General features: G+C 39.4%; 1 protein-coding gene across 2 annotated transcripts in view; it reads left to right on the top strand.

Annotated features, from left to right (window-relative positions):
• Positions 1-21,551, top strand: part of CMTM4 (CKLF like MARVEL transmembrane domain containing 4) — an 82,381-nt gene that overhangs the window by 44,741 nt on the left and 16,089 nt on the right. Inside the window, exons 2-3 of one of the 2 annotated variants that reach the window (XM_072635928.1) lie at positions 7,958-8,134; positions 20,277-20,343. In XM_072635928.1, coding sequence (XP_072492029.1) covers positions 7,958-8,134; positions 20,277-20,343 — 244 coding nt within the window. The remainder of the gene's footprint in view (positions 1-7,957; positions 8,135-20,276; positions 20,344-21,551) is intronic. The other variant, XM_072635927.1, reaches the window with a different exon arrangement.

Here is a 21,551-nt window from a genome sequence, read left to right as displayed (position 1 = left end):
GGTCAGGATGTTTTATTGAAGATTGTGGGAGGGAAAGGAATACCCATCCAGTGATTCTGGAAAGATGAGTTGGAGCTGAATTGTTGTAGGGCTTTAAAAACTAAGCAGAGGAATTTGTATTTTGTTTTAGAGAAGATAGGAGGCCACGGGAAGTGAGTAGAGGAGTTACGTGACCACATCTGTGATCTAGGAAAATTACTTTGGCAGTTTGGTGGTTGGACTGGAGCGAGAAGAGACAAAGTAGAGAAACAAATTAGGAGGCTGTTGCAGTAATCTAGGCAAGAAGTAATGAGAGCCCGAACGAAGGCAGTGGCTGTATGAGTGGAGAGGAGGGGTGAGATAGGAGATGTGGCAAAGAAATTGCAAGATTTGGCAACTGATTGGATATGGAGGATGATGAGGAAAAGTGAGGAGTTCAGGATGATGCCAAGGTTAGGGATTTGGAAGATTGGAAGAATGGTGGTGCCTTCAGTAGAGATAGGAATATTGGAAGAGAGGAGGGTTTAGGGGGAAAGATAATGGGTGAGTTGGAGATGTCTCTCAGACATCCAGTTTGAAATGTTTGAGAGAGTCTTGATTTTGTAGGATTGATGTTCTGGTGAAATTGGGGACTGATATTGTGATCTATAAAAAGTTTGAGATACATAGTTTCTGGGTAATTAATCATTTTATTAATTATGCTAGTGTATAATTAACAAAAGGTTAGTCTTTTGACTGTTTGTCCTTCACTAAAGATCCCTCATGGAACCCACTTATGCTTATATGCCCTTGGAAGAGTGGGTGTTCCTGAGGGTGGAAATCAACTCTGATTGGTTAACGAGTAATGAGAGAATGAATATGAATGAGAGGTGGGCTTATTCTAATGAGGGTCTAGTGGGTGAGGCCACAGGACTGATCACTCAGTCTTGGACAAAGAGACTTACCTATACCTGCACCACCCATCTAAGGTAATCTAGACAAAAGGGGACTACTAAACTAGTACTAAGCTACTAAACTAGTTTAGAACTACTAAAATATTATGGGCTGGAATCTACTAATTCACTTAAACTAGAATTTGTTTACCTTTTGATCAGATCTAAGTTTTCTGGGTTGCCCAAGATTTGATCTCGTTATCAGCCCTGCACTTCACAGGCCAGCTGGATAAACTACAAGGGCTGATTTCTGAACGTGGAAATAGCAAAGAGGAAAAACCTTAGTCCTAATTCAGTAATTAGGTATTACTATAAGAGAGAAATAGTCATTTCTCTCAATATATAGATCTGAGAGTCATTTACTTAGAGCTGATGATTAGGTGGGGGGAGAAGGGAAGGAAGAGAGGAGGGGAGAGAGAGAGAAAGAGAGAAAATAGAGACATAAAAAGAGAACCCAGCATAAATTTTCGGGAGCATCTGTGTTTAGGGAGAATGATGTGGAAGATGAGCAAATAAAAGAGACTGAGGAAGATAGGAGGTGAGATGAGAGAAAATTGTAAAAAAGAAAAAACACCAACCTAAAGAAGAGATATTCAGGAGGGAGAGGGTGGTCAATAGTGAGATGCAGCAAATGGGTCAAAAAGAACAAATTAGTCAATTAAGAGATCATTGATAACTTTAGAGAGAGCAGTTTCATTTGAATGATAAAGTTGAAAGACACCTTACAAAGGGTGGAGGAATCAGTGAGAAGATAGGAAGTGGAGACAGCCAGTGTCTCTTTGCTGGCAGGAACTGTCTTGCTTGCTAGTATTTGTATCTGCAACACTTAATATTGGGTCTGGTGCATAACAAAGCAGGAGTTTGATTCTTTCTTTCCCCCTTCTCCTCCCTCTCGCTCTCCCCCTCTCTCCCTTCTCTTCCCCCCTCCCCCCCCATATCATAACACTGTGAGCAACTTTTTCTATGAGGGAAAAATTTCCCATTATTAAACTTCTGCCTTTCAAGTCACTCTCCTAAAATAACTTTTTGGTGTTGAAAATCCTACAAAATGATTAGAAAAATCCAATTTTTATTTTTTATGCTGCGTTAGGTTGCTTGTTAACATGTGTTTGTGATTTCCATTTTAGCTTTGGTTGTACAATGTGGCCTTCAGATATGGTCTTCAGAGGTGGGTGGGTCTGCCTGTTCTAGGAATATCATGCTGGAATTTGATAAAGCCTACGAATTACTTAGTACTTACATTGATTCATTCCACTCAAATAATGGAATGTTTGAAGGTCTCATAAATTAGTACTAAATTTGGACTAGTCACCAAATATTTATTTAGAGTCTGATGAATTTAAGTAATTCTTGTGAATAAAATTTATTATGCTGTATAACATGGGATCAGATTTAGATTTGGAAGGGACCTTGAAGGCAAGGATCCATAATTTCATTCATAAGAACACTGACAACCCATTTTTTTTGCTCCCTTTTAAATGCCTCTTTACTTTAAATATTTTTTTAAGAGTTGTGGCAGGTTAAAAAAAAGTCAGTGATGAGTTTCTCCCAGCTTAACTAAACTTTGTACTCAAAGTCCTGATTGAACTTGCCAGAGCCTGTGCTGCACTTATATAGCCTTCTAGAAGCCAGATTTTTTTCTGGGGTACAGTGAATGATAATGATAAGGTGCTCTTAAATTTTAAGCTCAACTCCCATCTTCTGCCAGAAGCCTTTTCCAGTCCTCCTTAATCTTTATGGCCTTCCTCTAAGATTACTACCATTTTATGCTGTTTATATCTTATTTGTACATAATTGTTTGCATGCTCTCTTTGCCAGTAGTCTGAGGTCCTTGAGGACAGGGACTTTTAGCCTTTCTTTGTATCTCTAGTACTTAGCAGAGGTTAGGCACTTAGCAAAATAGTAGGCATGTAAGAAATGCTTATTGACTGTTTATTTGAAAAATACTTTGGGACAAAGTGAGGAAAGCCTCTAGCTGCTTTAGTTGGGCCGACTTCCTGTGGTGGACTTTTGGGAGTACATAGGTTAGAGTTGCAGTGGATGATTGGACATGGCTGGGTTGTTATCTCAATTACTGGAGGTCTTGAATGGATGAGATCATAGACCCATTTGAATATGTGTACTGCCCTGTCCTGGGGACTGAAATGTAACATAATTTTGTTCTGTTAGATTCTTCAACATCATGGCAACCAATTGTCAATACTGTATTTATCATTCTTTGTCTTCAAAGTTCATACATACTCCTAAGGGATTTTATTGGCCTCCAAAAGACTCCATCATTAGTACATATTAGACTTGCTGTATATTGCTTGTGGTTAATAATATTCACCAATATTATTTTGATATTGTGGCCATCATAAGGAAAAACATTTGCATTATGCTTGAAGCCTTTAAGGATTATGAACTCTTCAAAGAAATGCATCATTTAAAAAAAACAAACAAACAAGTGCTTGTTAGGTGCCTACTCCTGTGCTAAACCAGTGGGGATATAAATAGAAAAGCAAGAGTGTTTCTGCTCTTGAAGAGCTTCTGTTAGAACAGAAAACAGTTGAGCTGTAGGGCAGATGGTAATGTGGAGGGCGCAATGGGAAGGTAGACTGTAAGGCTTCCAGCTTCTCCCTTTGCTTACTAGGACGTGTATGTCACTAGAACAGCAACAATAATAATGATGTACGGGGCTTTGCAAAGTGCTAAGCTCTTTGCACAGAGCTAAGCTCTTTACAAATATTGTCTCCTTTGATCCTCATAACAATCCTGGGAGGATTAAGGAAACAGGCAGACAGAGATCAAATGATTTACAACTACTAAGTGTCTGAGCCAGGATTTGAATTCAGGCCTTCCTGACTTCAGGTCTCCACCCTTAACACTTCTTTGTTGGTTACAAACTTCCTTTCTTTCCTTCCTCATGGTGAGGGCATCAAGCTGTGCCACAAGCTGGAGGAAAGAAATGGCTCCCACCTTGGTAGAGTGGTTTTAGTTTTCCACTAAGTTTTTAGTTTCATCTTAAAATATTCATGAATTAGTTTCAAAATGGAATGAAAGTTTGTTCTTAGTCCCAACTATTTAATTCATGATAAGCCAGGATACTTGAAAGCATTTTGAATACTGTCTGATTTTTAGTTCATTAGATTAATGTTTCCATTTAGTTCTGCATAATAAACTGAAAAGTTTTCTCTGAGTAATAAAGTATGATGCTTCATCTCTTCCAAACAAAGCTTCTCCAACAAGCTTATTCCTATTTTGTTAAAAAAAAAAATAGGAAACCTAAGTTAAACAGAAGATGCTTGCAGCTCTCCAGTCCAGATGTTAGGCTGTGTGGATATCATGGCAGTGTTACATAGGACCTCCTCTCAAGTTGTGCTGGTGCGTCATTGTGCTGGGGAGGTTCTCTGGGGGAGCTTCCTAGGGGCTGTGCCATTTGTACCAAAGTTGTAAGACCTCAAGAATGGCACAATCCCAGTAGTGGCGTTTCCTCCCTGTTTTCAGGTTTATGCTGATAACTCTCATGTCCGCATCACTTTAAATATATGATATACCTTCTTAAAACAAGTGTCTAAGGCAGGCAGCACAAATGTTATTATTTTCCTTTTGCAGATGAGGCAGTGGAGGCTTAGAGAGATGATTTGTTCCTAGTCGTCCAAGACAGTTAAATGCCAGAGTGAGAATTCAGCCCACTGTGCTGCGTGGTTTTTCACTGATTTGTCCTCAGAAGTTCAGTAGGTTGTTCACTTGTGTTAGTCATGTCCCATGTAGGGGTTTTCTTGGTAAAGATACTGCAGTGGTTTGCCATTTCCTTCTCCAGCTCATTTTAAAGATGAGGAAACTGAGGCCTTATCTGAGGGTTAAGTGACTTGCGCAGGGTCACACAGCCAGCACGCATCTGTGGCCAGATTTGAATTCAGGAAGATCAGTTTTCCTGACTTTAGGCTCAGCCCTCTATCCACCATTCCACCTCAGAAGTTCACTTACTAGGGGGTAATGTTTTTCAGGTGCAGCCAATGTGTTATCGATGGAAAGAGTGTTAGATTTGGAGTCAAAGGACATATGTTAAAATCCTGGCTTCTGCCTCTTCTTACTTGTGTGAGTTTGGCAACATACTCAGTCTTTTTAGACCTTCTATCCTTAAATCTCTAAGATTGATCTTCAAGATATGTAATCTTGAAGATAGTCTGCTGAGGCATAGAAAGGTTATGATCTTATGTTGGTGGAAGGAATACCCACACTAATTAAATAAAGAATCCTTGAAGTAGCGATTTATTTGCAAGAATCTACTAATGCCAGGATGATAATTTAGGTGACACACCCATCTGGCCCTTTCTTCCCCTTCGTACTCATTGGGTAGCTCTGACTAGTATTGCTACTTTTGGGCTGCTACTACTGTTCCTACCATTCAGAAGCAGCTTTCAGTGAAAGGGCCTGGGAGCAGAAGCCCAAACTGCTTTATGATCAGCTGGGCAGCCAGAACCTGGAATGTTTTGTGTACCAAGAGCATTTGCAGGGGGAAACTTCAAGTGTTCTACTACCTTTATTCTCCATTTTTAATCCTTCTTCCTTGAGTCTGTATCATAACCCTTTGTCCATCCCAGTTATATTGTGAGTTCCTTACAGGTGGAGATTGTGTGACTTCCCCTTCCCCCACTCCTGTCCTCGGTGTCTTGTGTATGCACAAATATATAAATACTCAATGAGTTCAGACTTGGTCAGCCCCTTCTCAATGAGGAAGCTTCCCCCGCAGATTAGCGTTCTGGGGCTCATCCTAGTAATCAAATCTGAGGTACATGGAGATTAAGTGATTTGCCCAGGGTTACATTGCTAGTGTCAGAGGCTTTGGTTGAACTCAGTGCTTACTGATTCCAAATGTGGTTTTCTCTCCAATCCACTATAAATGCTACACATGCCTTGCACATGCTTAATATTTTTGAGTTTGTTAAAGAAATGGTTGACTTTAGTCAAGGGATAATCTTTAGTGCTGATTTTGGGAGTTTGCATTAACAAAAAACTAATCTAGAAAGCTATTTTGTATGCTGTATTCCAAGTAAAGTGAGTGGTTTTAACTTTGCGTTTTTTAACTTGATTCCTGACTTAAAATTTTTTCTGCCTCAGTTTTGGTAAGGTCAGGGAAATGAAAGTAAGAATGACTCTTTTGTTCTCATTTGTTGTGGATTCTAGTGATTTGCAAGTTATTCTTGAGATTTTCATTTGATTACCATAAACTAGTACTTTAAAAACAGATGAGAAATAATGGGGGCAATTTAAGCCATACTTAAAGTGGTGGAGAGTTGTGTTCTTTCACATCCAAATATTGTCACTTTTTTGGTAGCCAGTCCAAGTGTCATTGCTGGTATTCTGGTAAATTTAGTGTGGCTAGAATATCATTCCACAGTCCAATTCACATTGCTGATTCAGCAAAATTTTAGAATGGAAAACTGGTATTTTACAAAGAATTTCTGTAGATCGCTGTTTACTTGTATCCTTTTTTGTGTTGTTGAGGTAAGCACATTGTATCCACAGAATCCATACTATCTAGTTGTCAGTGTCTTGGAGCAGACGGGCTATAATAGAAGAACAAGACTATGTGGGTCATACTTCCTTTTAAGGATCAGTCTGATGGGCTTTTACATTTTTCATAGAATGTCCTGCTGTTTCTTTGTCTTATTGGGATGTACAGGTGACTAGCGTTTCCAGGGCTATTCCAGAGAATGCAAACTGATAAATTCTACCAAGCTGGAAAGGATCTTGAGTACATGCTTTGTGACAACTTGTGTGTTTGTCTCAGAACCTGCCTCTCAGTGAATCTTTAGTGTGAACGGGCTTGAATCTACATTGGTTCAGGGAGGGGAGAACCCGTACTGTTGAAATTGCAGGTCCTTGATGTATTAAAATAAGCTGGAGTACCAGCTTGAAACTAGCATACCAGAGGCATTTGCAACTCATCAGTACAATATGTTATTTCTCACTGAAGATTACTAGATCTTGTTACAGAAAATATATATAAAAAAGCAAAACTTGAGGAGTTTTCCATATGTGGGCCCTTCTTAGCTGACTTGTAGGCCTGTTGTCATTCAGCTGGGGAACTTATGGAGCTTTATGGATAGTGACTTTGGGAAGAACATCTAGAGAAACATGGATGAGTTTTTGGACATAGGAGATGAAACCTGAATCAGTATTAGGTTGGGATAGAAATGTGAAATAAAGTATTCATTGCTCTTGGTGTACAAATGACTTTTAGGAGTTTCATATAGAATTATTTACAGTTAGAATGTTGTAAGCATGTGCAGAAATAGAAAAGTCAGGATGAGGAGCTTATTTGGACTGTAGGGGCTGGAGAGGAAGAGTTTCATTTTAGATACCATACTAAGGTATTGGCAGGTACCTTTGAACTCTTCATGGTCGTAAGTGGGTGTCTAATTCTGGAAGATTTACTAATGACACTTCCCAATGAACAACCCAGAGTCCAGTTGGGCTCTTATGACTTGGAATGCTCTTTGCTATTGCAAGGTGAGGCTCAGTGTTTTACACGACATCCCCCCCCCATCTCCTGACCTCTGCCTTCTATGAACCTCTTTGTCTTTCTTCAAAGCATAGTACGTGCCATTTCCTACACAGGGCCTTTCCTAGGTGTTTGCACTTTCTTCCTCTTGGAATGACTTTGTATTTGCTTGTTTTGTTTTTCCCAGTAGAAGGTAAGCCTTTTGAAGACAGGTGCTATTTTGTTTTTTCTTTCTATGGTGCCAAACAATGTCTTCTTCCACATAATGGGTACTTAACAAATGTTGACTTGAATTGACCAGAGGGTTAAGAGCTGGAACAGTGTTTGGCAGCCATCTAATCCTACCCCTCATTTTACAGATTAGAATAGAGGGGAAATGATAGGCTTATGGCCCCATGGAAGTAAGGAGCAGAGCTGAAATTGGAACCTAGATCCTATGGCATGCTTCCTCTACTCTCCATGGATGTGCTAAAGGATCTCTTGTTATGTTTCAGTATAGGGAGCAAACATGCAGATATATGCTTATATCCTGTGGATCTTTTTGTTTATTTTTTAGGTTTTGGCACTGATTGCATTCATTTGCATAGAGACCATCATGGAATGTTCCCCATGTGAAGGGCTCTATTTCTTTGAATTTGTGAGCTGTAGTGCATTTGTAATTACTGGAGTTCTGCTGCTTATGTTCAGTCTCAATCTTCACACAAGGATACCACAGATCAACTGGAATATTACAGTAAGTATAAGTATTATCTGCAAAAATGCTCTCTTTAAATAACACCTGAAATTTTCATTAGCAGTCTGAACTCTGATTTTGGGTGATTTTTAGTATTCTAAATGCTGTTCCTGTAATCCTGCTTTTTATTTATTTATTTAGCTCATTAGAGATTATAGAATTTCAGAACTAGAGAGAACCTTGGAGACCTTCTAGTCCTGTCCCCTCATTTGATGTAGAAGATACTGAGATCCAGAGAGGGAAAGTCACCCTCCCAAATCACTGGCACAGTCAGTCAGCAAGCATGTAGGGAGCACCTACTGTGTGCCATGGGCTGTGCTGAGAGTTGGCAATACAAAGAGCCTAGAATAGTGCTTGCCTTCTAATGGAGGAGATGACATGGGAGCCAGGTACTGAGTGAGTTGTTTCAGAGCCAGGGCGAGGATGTGGGTCAGGGCTTCTCTTCTCTGATCTCAGCATTCTTAGTTGCTTCATTCCTTGCTTCCCAAATCTATGGCACAGGCATACTTCGGAGCATAGGGCAGGTCCCAGAAGAGGTTGTCAAGGTGTCGTTGCCATTGCTGGTCTCATGACAAAGGCACCTTTGCCAGACCTTTTTGAGTTTGTTTTTTTGCCAAAGACCTTGGGCAGTGTGTAGGACAACCTAATGCACAAAATTTCCTCATTGTCTCACGAAAAACAAAGGCGCACAGACACTGGGAAAGCCGTGCGAATAAACAGCATGCCCACAGATGCTGTGTGTGCCATGGAATGACCTCATCTACAGCAGGGTGGCTCAGCTGCCCCAGCAGCTCTGAGTCCAGGGCTCTGCTTACTTTCGTTGGCTGTCTGCCGGTAACCTCAGAGTACGAGGGGAGTTGGTGCCCTCTTTAGGTCATTAGCAGCAAATCAGCTTCCGAGCTTCCCTAGCTGTAGCAGCTGATGGCATCTTAATCCCCTTTCTTTGAATGAATGGCACTGTTAGCTCTTGTCCTACTGTTATCAATGAAGCCTAATATTCCAAAGCATGCTGATGTCTCAATGAAAACTCAGGCCCTAAGATTTCCAGGCATTTTTCATGTGGACTGCTTCTTAATTTTTATCTTCTCCATCTTATTAGACTAGTACAGCAGATTTTTTTTAACCTTAGTGCAATACTTTAAGTTTATCTCTATTCAATTTAATCTCTATCTTCCCTATGTAGAGACTATTGCCTTTAAGGAAGTGATAAGAAAAGAAGTAAATTGCTGAATTAATTAGAACAGTTGAAATTTTTTTTTTCTGATTGTCTTGGCTTTAGTTCAACATTTAGAAGAATAAATGTGTGCCTGGTGCTTTTTATTTAAGTTTTGCAACTTCGAGACGCTTGTACTATTTTTCCTGTGACTTTGTGACAGATCATAGATTATATGTTTCAGATACTTCCTAAGATAAAATAGTGTAGTCCTATGGTTTTTTGTAATAGACCTATTTCAGGAAATCTTTTTTTCCTGTAATTTTTTCATCAAATATTGCTCTACAATAAAATCTCATGTATTTATCATTGAATCAAAAGATTTAGAAGTTGAAGTGATCTTATAAATCACTTAGGCTTGAAATCATGTCACAGAAATCTGTAGTGGACTCAGTTGTCATAGGTTTGTAATTTTTTCCTTCAGTTTCATTCAGTAGCATGTTAATAGAAAGGAAGGTAACAAGTGGTGGGAGTAAAATATACCATGTTGCCTCCCCCCAGGTTGACCAACTACCAGTCAGTCTTCTGCTGAATGAAATCAATTTAGTTCAGACTGACTTCCCTCCTTATTCTTTCAGTTATAATAGGCTTTTTTAAAAATAAAGGCTTGCTGTTAGTTTTTCTAGTTTCTCTTAACACCTTTGATACCTGCTACTGGCAGTGCCCTGGTCAAGTCACTCAGTGTCTGTAATACTCCTTTGTGTGGCCTGAACCAGATTAAAATGTCATTAAGAAATATTGCACAAAAAATACAATGAAACATGGCTAATACGATGTTTTAAAACTATGTCATCATGCAGCCCACAGGGATCCTTATGTATGTTTGAATGGCTCTCATTTCCAGTCAGGTTTGACACTACTACTTTTGACAACTCTGTGAGACATAATTTGTGGGAGAGGCCCTGGCTTGCATTGGTAGCAGGGGTTTCCTCACCTGGGAGTTACCCATACCAATGAAATTTCAGGTCCAGTCCCTATCCCGATTCTCTGTGTAATACACTTTTTTTCTCTCCCATGGGTCACTATTCCATGAAATTAATTTGCTCCTATCTCCTGCCTACTCCCTTCTCACTCTGGAATAATTATTTAAAAAAACAAAGCCACGACTCACATTTCTGTAGTGCTTTGTGATGCATAGTGTGCTTTCCTCAAAATAACCCTGTGAGAATTATTATCCCCATGTAGGAAATAAGCAAACTAAAGCCCAGAGAGGTGGTTACTTGTTAGTAAATAGCAGAATTATAATTCAGACCTAGGCTTTGACTCTAAGTACATAACCCTCTTTCACCTGGGCAACTAGGTGGCCCAGCAAGTAAGAACACTGGACTTGGAGTCAGGAACATGTGAGTTCAAATCCCATCTCAGACAATTACTAGTTGTGTAATCTGACTGAATCATATAAACTCTCTGCCTCAGTTTCCTTGTCTATAAATTAAGGATAATAATACTATGTTCCTCAAAGGATTGTTGTGAGGATCAAATGAGGTATTTATAGTGCTTTACAATCCTTTAAAGTGTTACTTATTTATTGTATGCCCTGTTTTTAACCTTCCTCTATTCCTGAATTGTCTTTTTTCCTTTGAATTGCAACCCAAATAATAGCATATTTATACCTTATTGTGCTCCCCTTAAAGGTACAGCCCCTTAATAAAGCTGCTTAATTTAATGAAAATCAGTGTAATTTGTTTTATAGTTGACTAGGAGAGAATGGATCTCCAGAGCTTCCTCCTAGCACAGCAGTTTATTGTGGTGATATTTATTCTACTCAGGCCTTAGTTCTTTGAAAAGATTGCATGGGGCCAGGTCTCTGGGCTATAGCTTGGATGGAAAACCTCACAAGAGGTGAATTGAAGAGATCTGAAAACAGTGGTTTGCTGCATTTGGAGTCTGAAGTATTGACTTCAGTACTAGCTCCCTTGGTTGACTTTACTTTTGGGTCTCGGTTTCCTTATAATATGAGGACACTGAGTAGATTTCTAAGGCCTTCCCAGCATTCATGTTTGATTTGTCAGTGTCCACTCAAAAAGATAGTTGCTGGAACTAGACCCATTTCTTCAAATGTGTTCTGATCATGGTAGAGGTCAGTAGAACCATCATCTACCATTGTTCCCTCCTCCATATAATCTATAGCCTGACTGACGTCCTTTTTTTCTGTATTTCTTCCTCTCATTCTGGGCAAACTATTCATTACTTCCCCTGGTTTGCTCAGAAATTGTTTGCTATAAGATTGTCATATTAGTCCTCGATCTGAGATTGAATTTACATAGCCCTTGGAATAATGTTCTCTTTAACTTCTTCAAGTTACAAATAGATGTCCATGCCAAGTGAGTATCAGATCCATGAAAACTAAGCATCCATGAAGAGTTTGGATATTGTGAGGAATTAAAATGTGGAACAGAGCTAACCTAACATGGTGGATGATAATTGTTACTGTGCTTGTGGTAACTAGTCATAAATGGTAAGCATACAACATGTCAAAGTTCTGTAGTTTTATCATTGTGGATACTCCATACATGTAGATTAGATCCTTTTTTTAAAAACCTTTCTTATTATTTATTTGTTTTCAGATTTCTACATTCACTTCCACAGGTCTTAGATTTTCTCCTCCTCCCTCCCCTCTGTCTCCCTGAGATGGCATGCAATCTTATATGGGTTCTACAAATACATTTTTTATTAAACACTTTTTCACATTAGTCATGTTGCATGGAAGAATTAAAATGAATGGGAAAAACCCAAACAAAACAACATAATGTAAGAGAAAATATTCTGCTTCATTCTGCATTCTAATTTCATAGTTCTTTCTGTGAATGTGGATGGCATTTTGCCTCGAGTCCTTTGGGGATGTTTTAGGTCCTTGCTTTGCTACAAAGGGCTAAGTCCATCAGAAAAATTCCTTGCGCACTGTGGTTGTTACTATATATAATGATCTCTTGGTTCTGCTCCTTTCACCCAGTACAAGTTCATCATTTCTTATAGTACAACAGTATTCCATTACATTCATATACCACAACTTGTTTAGCCATTCCCCAACTGATGGGCATCCCCTTGATTTCCAGTTCTTGGCCACCACAAAGAGAGCTGCTACAAATATTTTTGTACTTGTGGGACTCTTTCCCATGTTTATGTTCTCTTTGAGATACAGTCCTAGAATCAATATTGCTGGGTCAAAGGGTATGCACATTTTTGTAGCCCTTTGGACATAACTTCCAAATTGCTCTCCAGAATGATTGGATCAGCTCACAGCTCAACCAACAATGAATTAGTTTTCCAACTCTCCCACATCTTTTCCAGCACTTATTGTCTTCCTGTTTTGTCATGTTACCCATCTGATAGGTGTGATGTGGTATCTCAGAGTTGTTTTGATTTGCATCTCTAATCAATAGAGATTTACAGCATTTTTTCATGTGACTGTAGATAGCTTTAATTTCTTCCTCTGAAAATTGCCTGTTCATATCCTTTGACCATTTATCAGTTGGGGAATGACTTGTATTCTTGTACATTTGACTCAGTTCTCTATAAAATGAGGCCTTTATCACAGGCACTAGTTGCAAGAATTCTTTCCCAGTTTACTGCTTCCCTCCTAATCTTGGTTTGCATTGGATTTGTTTGTGCAAAAACTTTTCAATTTAATGTAATCAAAATTATCCATTTTGTACTTTATAATGTTCTCTCTCTCTTGTTTGGTCATAAATTTCTGCATTCTCCATAAATCTGACAAATACACTATTCCTTGCTCCCCTCATTTGTTTATAGTATCAGTCTTTATATATAGATCAGGTATCCATTTGGACTTTATTCTTGTATATGGTGTCAGGCATTGGTCTATGCCCAGTTTCTGCCACACTGTTATCTAGTTTTCCCAGCATTTTTTGTCAGACAGTGAGTTCTTAACCCAAAAGTTGGGGTGCTTGGGTTTATCAAACAGTAGATTGCTATATTCATTGACTACTGTGTCTTGAGTACCTAACCCATTCCACTGGTCTACCTCTCTGTTTCATAGCCAGTACCAAGTGGTTTGATGATTACTGCTTTATAATACAATTTGAGATCTAGTAGGGCTAGGCCACTTTCCCTAGCATTTCTTTTCATTAATTCCGTTGATATTCTGGACCCTTTGTTCTTCAAGATGAATTTTGATAGTATTTTTTCTAGCTGTAGAAAATAATTATCTGGTAGTTTAATTGGTATGGCACTGAATAAGTAAATTAATTTAGGTGACACGACCCTTTCTTTAACGTGGAAGGTGGTCTTACTGATGAGCTTCTTCCAATTTAAACTGATCTTTGGGTGGCAGTTTTATGGTGTTAGGCTAGCAGAGCCTTTGAAGATCACTTTATTCGATTGAATATTATTGGATATTATACTTAATACAGATATTCTTAACCTTTTATGGGGCACAGACATAGGAAACCTATGTACCCTTTCTCTGAATAACATTTTTAAATGTACAAAAAGAAAATATATGGAATTACAAAGTTAAGCCAATTATATTTTAATATATGTTATAATATTAAAAAAAATTTATGGACCTTGGGTCAAGAAACTCATGTTTTAGTTAAAGTTCTTCTAAATATCTTAGGTTTATATTACTTTTGTATAATGAGATCAAACCTTTTTGAGATTAACTTAAGAAGATAGAATAGGCAGAATGTTTGGAGTCCCATTCTGAAGATCCTTAGGTCCAGACAACTAGATTTTGTCATATTTCTGATAGAAAGTACCCATGGTCAGGGTATTCTCAGAGCTGTAGACTGAAAACCTAGGTTAACCTGGTCTTTGTTGTTTGGAAGTGGAACAAGTCAGGAGGGATGGTGTAACCTTTGGCTTTGGAGAATGATGGATTTTTAGGTCTAGGTTAGCACAGTCCTTTACTTTGTGACTTTTGAGTTCTTCCCCTTTATTGTTAAAGATTGGATGTGGACATCGCATATCTTAGACTAGATTGGAGCCTCTCAAAAGACATGGAATCAGTATATTTCGTTATAATTGGGGAAAGAAATAAACAGGAAGAATTTGTCGACTTCCATTCAGAAAAAAAAAGATGTAGAGGACACATTGTTTTCTTTCTCCTCCCCCACCTCAGGATTGACTCATTTAGAGGAATAGCTAGATTAGTAGGATTTAAGGACCAGCCATCTGCCCCTAAGTGACTCTTTGCACTCTGTCTGAACTGTTGCTAATGAGAGATTCATTCAGGTTAATAAACACCTCAAAAGATGGAGAGGCCAAACTATCAGTCACCATCATCACTTGGTGAGAATTATCTCATCTCGTCTGCCTATCAGTTAGGCAGATGGATAAAATAATAGTTTTGGTGAAGTGGAATAAAGAAGAAAGGACAGGATTTGGGTGGGATACTACAGTGGAGAGTTTTAGATGTCCAAACCACATTAGAATCCTCGGCCAATACAAAAAGCAACAGCAGGGAAAAGCGTTCATAGAAAGTGAGGTGGGAGAATGCCCCAAGTCAAACTTAGCCTGTTGTGAAATTTTGCCTAGAATGGGCCCGGTACCTCTGTGGTTCACAGAAAAGAGCAGATCCAATCCTGTAATTTACTGTTGGCCCTCTATCCCTCTACTCCCCAAAGCTTAGCTATAATTATCTTTTATCAAATTTCTGCCTCCCCAATCCTTTGCCAGGAGTGGTGAAGCAAGGAGGTAGAGAAAAAAGGGAGAGCCAGGTTTCTAGAGTTTACTGCTATATTTCACCTTAGGCATAGCAGCTCTCTACCCTCCAGTGGTACTGGCTATTTTTTTGTTCATTGTTTCACATTTATGTAGCAAACATGTATTGGTGGAGGTGATGAGGGTCAAGAAAGATGCAGGAACAACTAGAGATCCCTGTCAACCTAGTCTGGAAAGAATTCACTGGACTCAAGCAATTTTAAGTCAGGTAGGCAAAAAAGTTTATTATTACACTTTTCAGCAGGCAAGAGTTCTTAGGGAACCTGCAATTGAAAAAAGTTATAGATAAAGTTTATATAAATTATTCTATAGTAAGATGTGTGCCAAATATGCTAACTAGGTGTTTTGGGGTATGATTAGGGAGTGGTTAAGGAGTGGTCAGTTCTTAAAGGAACATGCACTTTTGATATCCGCTGTGCAGGTATTTTACCCAAAATTCATCAGAAAATAGCCTAAGGGGGAACTACTTGAAGGTGTGGTTTTATTCCTGAAACGTCACTAAGTCAAGCAATGGTCAGGGTTGACCAGAAAAAATCGGGCTTCTCTCATCAATGTCTTGTTAGACAAGATTAATGTAAGGGAGTAGAGGTAAGTCCAAGTCTAGGATACATATGACTGGTCAATGAGTAGCAAATGTCTCTATGACCCAGAGCACAGCCAGTTCAGTCAGTGTGCATCTGGCTCGAAGTGATAAATTCTATAGGTGCAGCTGGCTACTGCGGCAGGAAGGGAGATAACGGTGCCTGCTGGGGCAGCCTGTCCCAAGCTGGAGGGAGACTGCCTGACATAGTGTTCTGAGGTTAGAGGGAAATGTGATTTTTAAGAGAAATGTGATTTTAGAATTGGGGTCCAAGCACATGCACTCAAGCTCTGCATCAGAGGGAATCTCTGCACCAGTGAAATCACTCATTCTTGAATTGAATTGTATTGAAAGTATTTATTATAGTTGGAATTGTTAAGGTATCCCATCATATGTGACTAAATCTATGTTATTTGGCTTGACTTGCCCTTGTTGCTGGTAGAAATTGCTAGAGTAGGAAGGTCAGAACTCTCCCCTACCACGAATTTTTCTCTCTTGAAGCTGGATCAGGGCAGTGGAATGGCCAGTTGGCTAAATTAAGCAAAAATACCTGGCAAAGTAGCCAGAAGACCTTTCTGAACTCCAATAAGATAAAGCTTTATTGAGGCCATCAACCAAAGGATCTACCACAAATTATTAATGGCTAAGAAACTAATTTTGTCATTTGGTGATTCTGTATACTCTGCACAACAATAGAACCAAATGGAATGGAATGGGAGGCACCATGTACTTAATGTGATCATTTGTCTCTTATCTTGGCTCAGTAAGTGTGCCCTACCAGTGTGGTACATGAAACCTACAAAGAGCCGTTGTTTTTTTTTTTCTTAAAAAATTGAGTTCTAAGTTTTCTCCCTCCCGCTACCCCTTCTTCCACCCACTGAGAAGGCAAAGTAGTATGATACCCATTATGCGTATGAAGTTAAGCAAAGCATATTTCTATAGTACTGGCAGAATTGGTCTTAAGTTCAGCAGACAACTTACTTTGAAGGGCAGTGTTTGATGAATGAATGTCTGTGTGCCAAGATTATTATGACTCTTAACCTTTTCCTGTATCAGCCTGGTTTAGTGTTGTTCCTCACGTTTCTTAGAGGAAGCATTGCAATCCAGAGAGTTGCATGAGTTTGTGGCTTCTTTTCTTGGTCTTTAACTTTTCACTTCTTGGAGAATAGATGATCACCTTGTCAGGGAATCCCAGGCAGATCACTGATGTTGGTTGGCTTTTTTGTGGTGCATTAAGGAGAGAGACACTGTGAGTGATGTAAAAAATGTCCTTTAAAACTTTAAAAAAAAAAATGTGTTAGACTTTGAGAATATAACAGTCCCTGTCCCATCTTCGAGAAACTTGTAGTCTAATTAGGTGGAAGATGGGGAAGGACTATGACACTTACACAGATCAGTGTGATACAATAAAGAATATGTTGAGAGCAAAAGAGCCAGGCATGAAAACATGGAAAGTTTGAAGAGTGGGAGATGACTTGTACTTGAAGTAGGGGGAGAGGCAGGTTAAAGGAGGTCTTTATGGAGAAGGTAGCATTTGAGTTGGGACTTGAAGGAATGGAAAAGCTTCAACAGATGAAAATAAGTGAAATTCCAGTCTTGGGAGATAGGGTCAACCGAGACAGACACAAGGGAGTATAGCCAGTAGTGAGGGAAGTAAGAATAGTGGGATGTGGCTGAAATGTAGGGAATGTGAAAGGGAAGAGAGCCAATTTATGAGAGGCCCCAAATGTCAGGATTAGGAAATCAGCTTGTATTCAAAAGGCTAATGGAGAGCCACTGAAGGTTTTTCCCATTATATGGCCTTATTTTGTCTTTTTAGCCTTATCTCCAACTTCTCCCCAAATCAAACCTTTTATTCCAGATTCGCAAATGTCCTCACTATCTTCTGCTTATGTCACACTTGTTCCCCTCATCTCTACCGTGCCTCCTGCTGCTCTTACTTTCTTGTCCACTGTTTGAGCTGAGTTAGCAAATTATCTTAGGAAAATGCAACACCTGTCTCACTTGAATTTTTATTAAAATAGCGGCAGCTCCCATTTATATAGTTATATAGTTACAGGACACTTTATTCAGAGTCCTTCAAGGTAAGTAGCAGAAATATTGCCTTCATTTTACAGATGAGGAAACTGATTATCAGAGAAGTCTAGTGCCCTGTCCACAGTTATATAGTTTTTGAACTCCAATTATAGTGTCCTGATGTTGCAATTAAATAATTTCTTATAGAAATAGTAAATAAAATCATGAACCTGTCCGTTTATAGTAACCTGTTACTATTCATTAGCATTCTCTTGTTCAGCTTGAACACTTTTCCAAAGCAGCTGGCATGGCCCCAGTTTCAGATCCCCTGTCCCTTTGTCCACTCCTCAAGTGACTGCTCCCAACCCACTTATATTGTACTTAGATTCTATACCCTATAATTTGGCTCCTAATTATATGTTAACTAAATGCTTCCTATGTGTCAGTCTTGTCTTTATTGATCCCTGAGGGCATAGACCTTGGCTTATATTCATGTAGAATAGGGGTGGGCCAATTAGCCCAGCCAAATGGCCAAATCTAATTTACCACCTGTTTTTATACAGCTGAGCTAAGAATGATTTTTATGTTTTTAAATTCAATAAGACTTTATTTAGAAATTTAAAAACTATTCTTAGTTCACAGTGGGTACCAAAACAGGCAGCACTGCAGGTTGCCAACTTCTGTTGAAGAGGCATGTGTACTTGTTTCCATGGGGGCTCTGTTCAACTGTTTGTACTGACAATTTCATTAAGAATCAGTTTCTCTAGGACCTGAGTTAGTGCTCGGAATGTAGTAGGCTTCCAATAAATGATTGCTGATTGATTTTTTCCTCTGTGGGTGTCCCTTAGGTAGCGTACGCGTTCGTGGCGGTATTAGTTTCCCTTGCCTTCGTGTTTATATAGTTTCAGAAACCTAGATGTTCATTTGATGAAGTACCTTGTTTTGCTGTGGTTTTCATTTCTGTATTACTTCCTTCTAGGAGTAGTTCAGTTGTCATTTCTCAGAGTATGGGGTATTTTTTATGTTGCAGTGAACATTTCATTCATTTAATTAATTTATTGAGTACTTAATGTATCAGGTACCATGGCAGGTGCTGTAGATACAGAGACAAAAGTGAAAGAGGCTCCTTGTCTTCATGGAATTTGTAATCTTTGGGGAGGTGAGGTAAATAGCATGAACCCAGATTAGTCAATATAAGTTATATATAAAATCAGGACACATAATTTTGCCATGGAGGGGATCAGTGTGGACCTTATCCACTTGAGCTGAGCTTTGAAGGAAGTTTGGGATTCTGAGAGATGGAGGTGAAGACCACTGCTACAAAAATGTTCAGGTCGGAAATGGAGCATCATGTGTGAGGAACAGGGAGAAGGCTGGTTTGGCTGGAATGCAGTATGTGAAGGAGAGTAATAAGTAGTAAGTCTGGGGCAGGGCTCATCTCAAGCTAGCTTCCGAAGGGCATTGAATACTAAATAAAAGAGTCTGGAGCCACTGCAGCTGGCAGTTGTGGGATGTATGAATTGTAAATGGCAAAGACTGGAGGCAGGGAGAACAGGTATGCAGGAAGATGACAGGTGATTAGGCCCTGAATTAGGACTTCACATATATGCTTTTTTCTTTTCTTTTATCAAAAGTCCAGGGGTGGGGACTTTTGGCCTTGAGGCCACATGTGGCCTTCTAGGTCCTCAAGTGTAACCTTTTGACTGAGTCCAAGTTTTACAGAACAAATCTTTTTATTAAAGGGATTTGTTTTGTGAAGTTTGGATTCAGTCAAAGGGCCACACCACACTTAAGGACTGAGAGGCCACAGGTTCCCCATCCCTGCTGAGTAATCACTTTCTTTGAGAAAACTGGATAAGCAGCTGAGGTTGGTGCTCTGTTTTCTCTTTTCATAGAATTAAGGCAGTATCTAGTGACTGGGCTGGTCCATCTAGAGCAGGGCCTCTTTCCTAGGCCTTAATCAGATTAGAGTCATAATTTGCCCAAGAGAAGGAAAAAAGTCTTTGATTACTTCAGTTAATGGAATCATCTCTTGAGTTTATGTCTGACCATTTAGAAAAGAGACTTCATCAAGGGGGAGTAGTCTTAGGGATATAAATCTCCAAGCTGTGCTGAAAGTTTAATAATTGTTTGGTTTGAACTTGAACCTTTGCTCTTTCTTGACTCTGAAATGTTTTCTAGGATGCTGTAACTCCACAGTAGCTTGTGTTAGAGAAATTCCTAAAGGCATAATGAGGTTCTGCCAGTTTGGAGTTTTTATCTTTCTGAAAAGAGAAATGCTTAAATTAGAAAAATCTAAGTTAATAAAAAAAGTATGCAGTAGACTTGTGCTTAAAAGCAGGGTACTGAACTTTTCATATATGTTGTGAAACAGTGAAGACTAGAGAAAGACAAAGGGAGCTCAGAAGATTAGAAGAGTGGTGGTCTTCTTCAAGATACAGGGTTTAGGAAGGGGAAGGTAATGAGCTCTGCTGTAGACATGGTGACTTTGGGACTCCTATGGGAAATGTAACTGGAAATATCTGATAGGTACATGGGTAGAGAGGTCTGCAGTTTGTCTTGTTCAGCCCCCTGCCCCCCATCCTGAAGGCTGAGGACCTTGTACAAATGTAAGCTTCTTGGTTTGTTGTTTTTTCTTGTGTCTCCAGGTCTTAACAGGATGCATCGCTCATGATCAGTCCTTGATAACTAGAGATGCTGTAGTGGAAAGGTCAGGTGAGGACTTGGAGATTTTCCGATTCTACTTTCATTCTTAGTTTTGTGGCCATGGGCAGTGACTTTACCTTTGAGTTTCTTCATCTATGAAGTAGTAATCTCTGTAGCATCTTCCTTCAAGGTTGTTGTAAGGGCTAAATGAGAGGTCTATAAAGTTCTTTTGAAAACCTTAAAGCAGAATATTAATGTCACCTTTTATTGCTTCTGTATGTGTGACCTTGGAAAAGCACTAACTCTCTGAGCCTCAGTTTTCTCATTTGTAAAATGAGAATAATGCACAATGGACCTCATTGGGTTGTTGTGGGTCAAGTACTTCAGAAATGCTGCTAATAATAATAACAATTTTGCAATTTAGTAACATCACCAGAAAAATATTAGTATTGAAAGGTGGGTTTTTATGTCAGGGAACATCTTGAGATCACTGAAAGAAGTGTGCAGTTTCCCCAAATAGAATCCTATTCTTCCCCTGTTTTATTCTGGGCCTACTTCACTGTCAGTTTGTAGTGCAGGAGCACACCATGTGTTCTGTCTTCTCTCTAATGGACCAACTCATGTATTGTTCATCCTACTGCCTGTCCTACACTACCCTGAAATCTCCAGTGTCCGAGTCTAAGGTTATCCACTCCTTCTTGTTTTCTCTGGAATTCTTGATCCATAAACAACAAACTTACTTTTATGTTAAATCTTTTCCTTTTCTATTCCTTTCATCCTCACACTCCCATTGAGACCTGGCTCCCCTCAGGGCACAAAGCCTCTCTTTCCACCTTTGGCTGTACTTTTGCTTGCTCTCTCTGACTTTCTGCTTGCGGTAGGAGAGTTGGAATACTCCTTGCTCCCCATTTCCACTTCCAGGTTCACCCTGTACCACCATCACTCAGTGCCCTCTTTTCCTTTGAGGTTTGTGCAGTTCACATCTACCATTCAATCAAAATCATGGTAGCTATTGTCTGCAGACCTCCTGGACACTCCCCTTTTTTTCAGTGGGTTCAGCACCTGGCTCACAGTTTGCTGTCCTCTTCTGCCTTCATACTAGAGGATTTTAAAACACGTAATGGATTCTCCCTTCCACACCCTGATCTCCCAGTTACTCAATTTAATCATTTCCCATGTCCTGTTCCACCCCACCTCAGCCAAATACAAAGATGCCCTCAATCATACTGTCCCTAGCAAACATACTTCTGTATTCATGAACTCTGAAATTCATTTAG

This window comes from Notamacropus eugenii, chromosome 1 (genome assembly GCF_028372415.1).
Source record: "Notamacropus eugenii isolate mMacEug1 chromosome 1, mMacEug1.pri_v2, whole genome shotgun sequence".
Taxonomy (NCBI): Eukaryota; Metazoa; Chordata; class Mammalia; order Diprotodontia; family Macropodidae; genus Notamacropus; species Notamacropus eugenii.
Note: the sequence above shows the minus strand (reverse complement) of the source record. Positions and strands in the feature narration are given on the sequence as shown.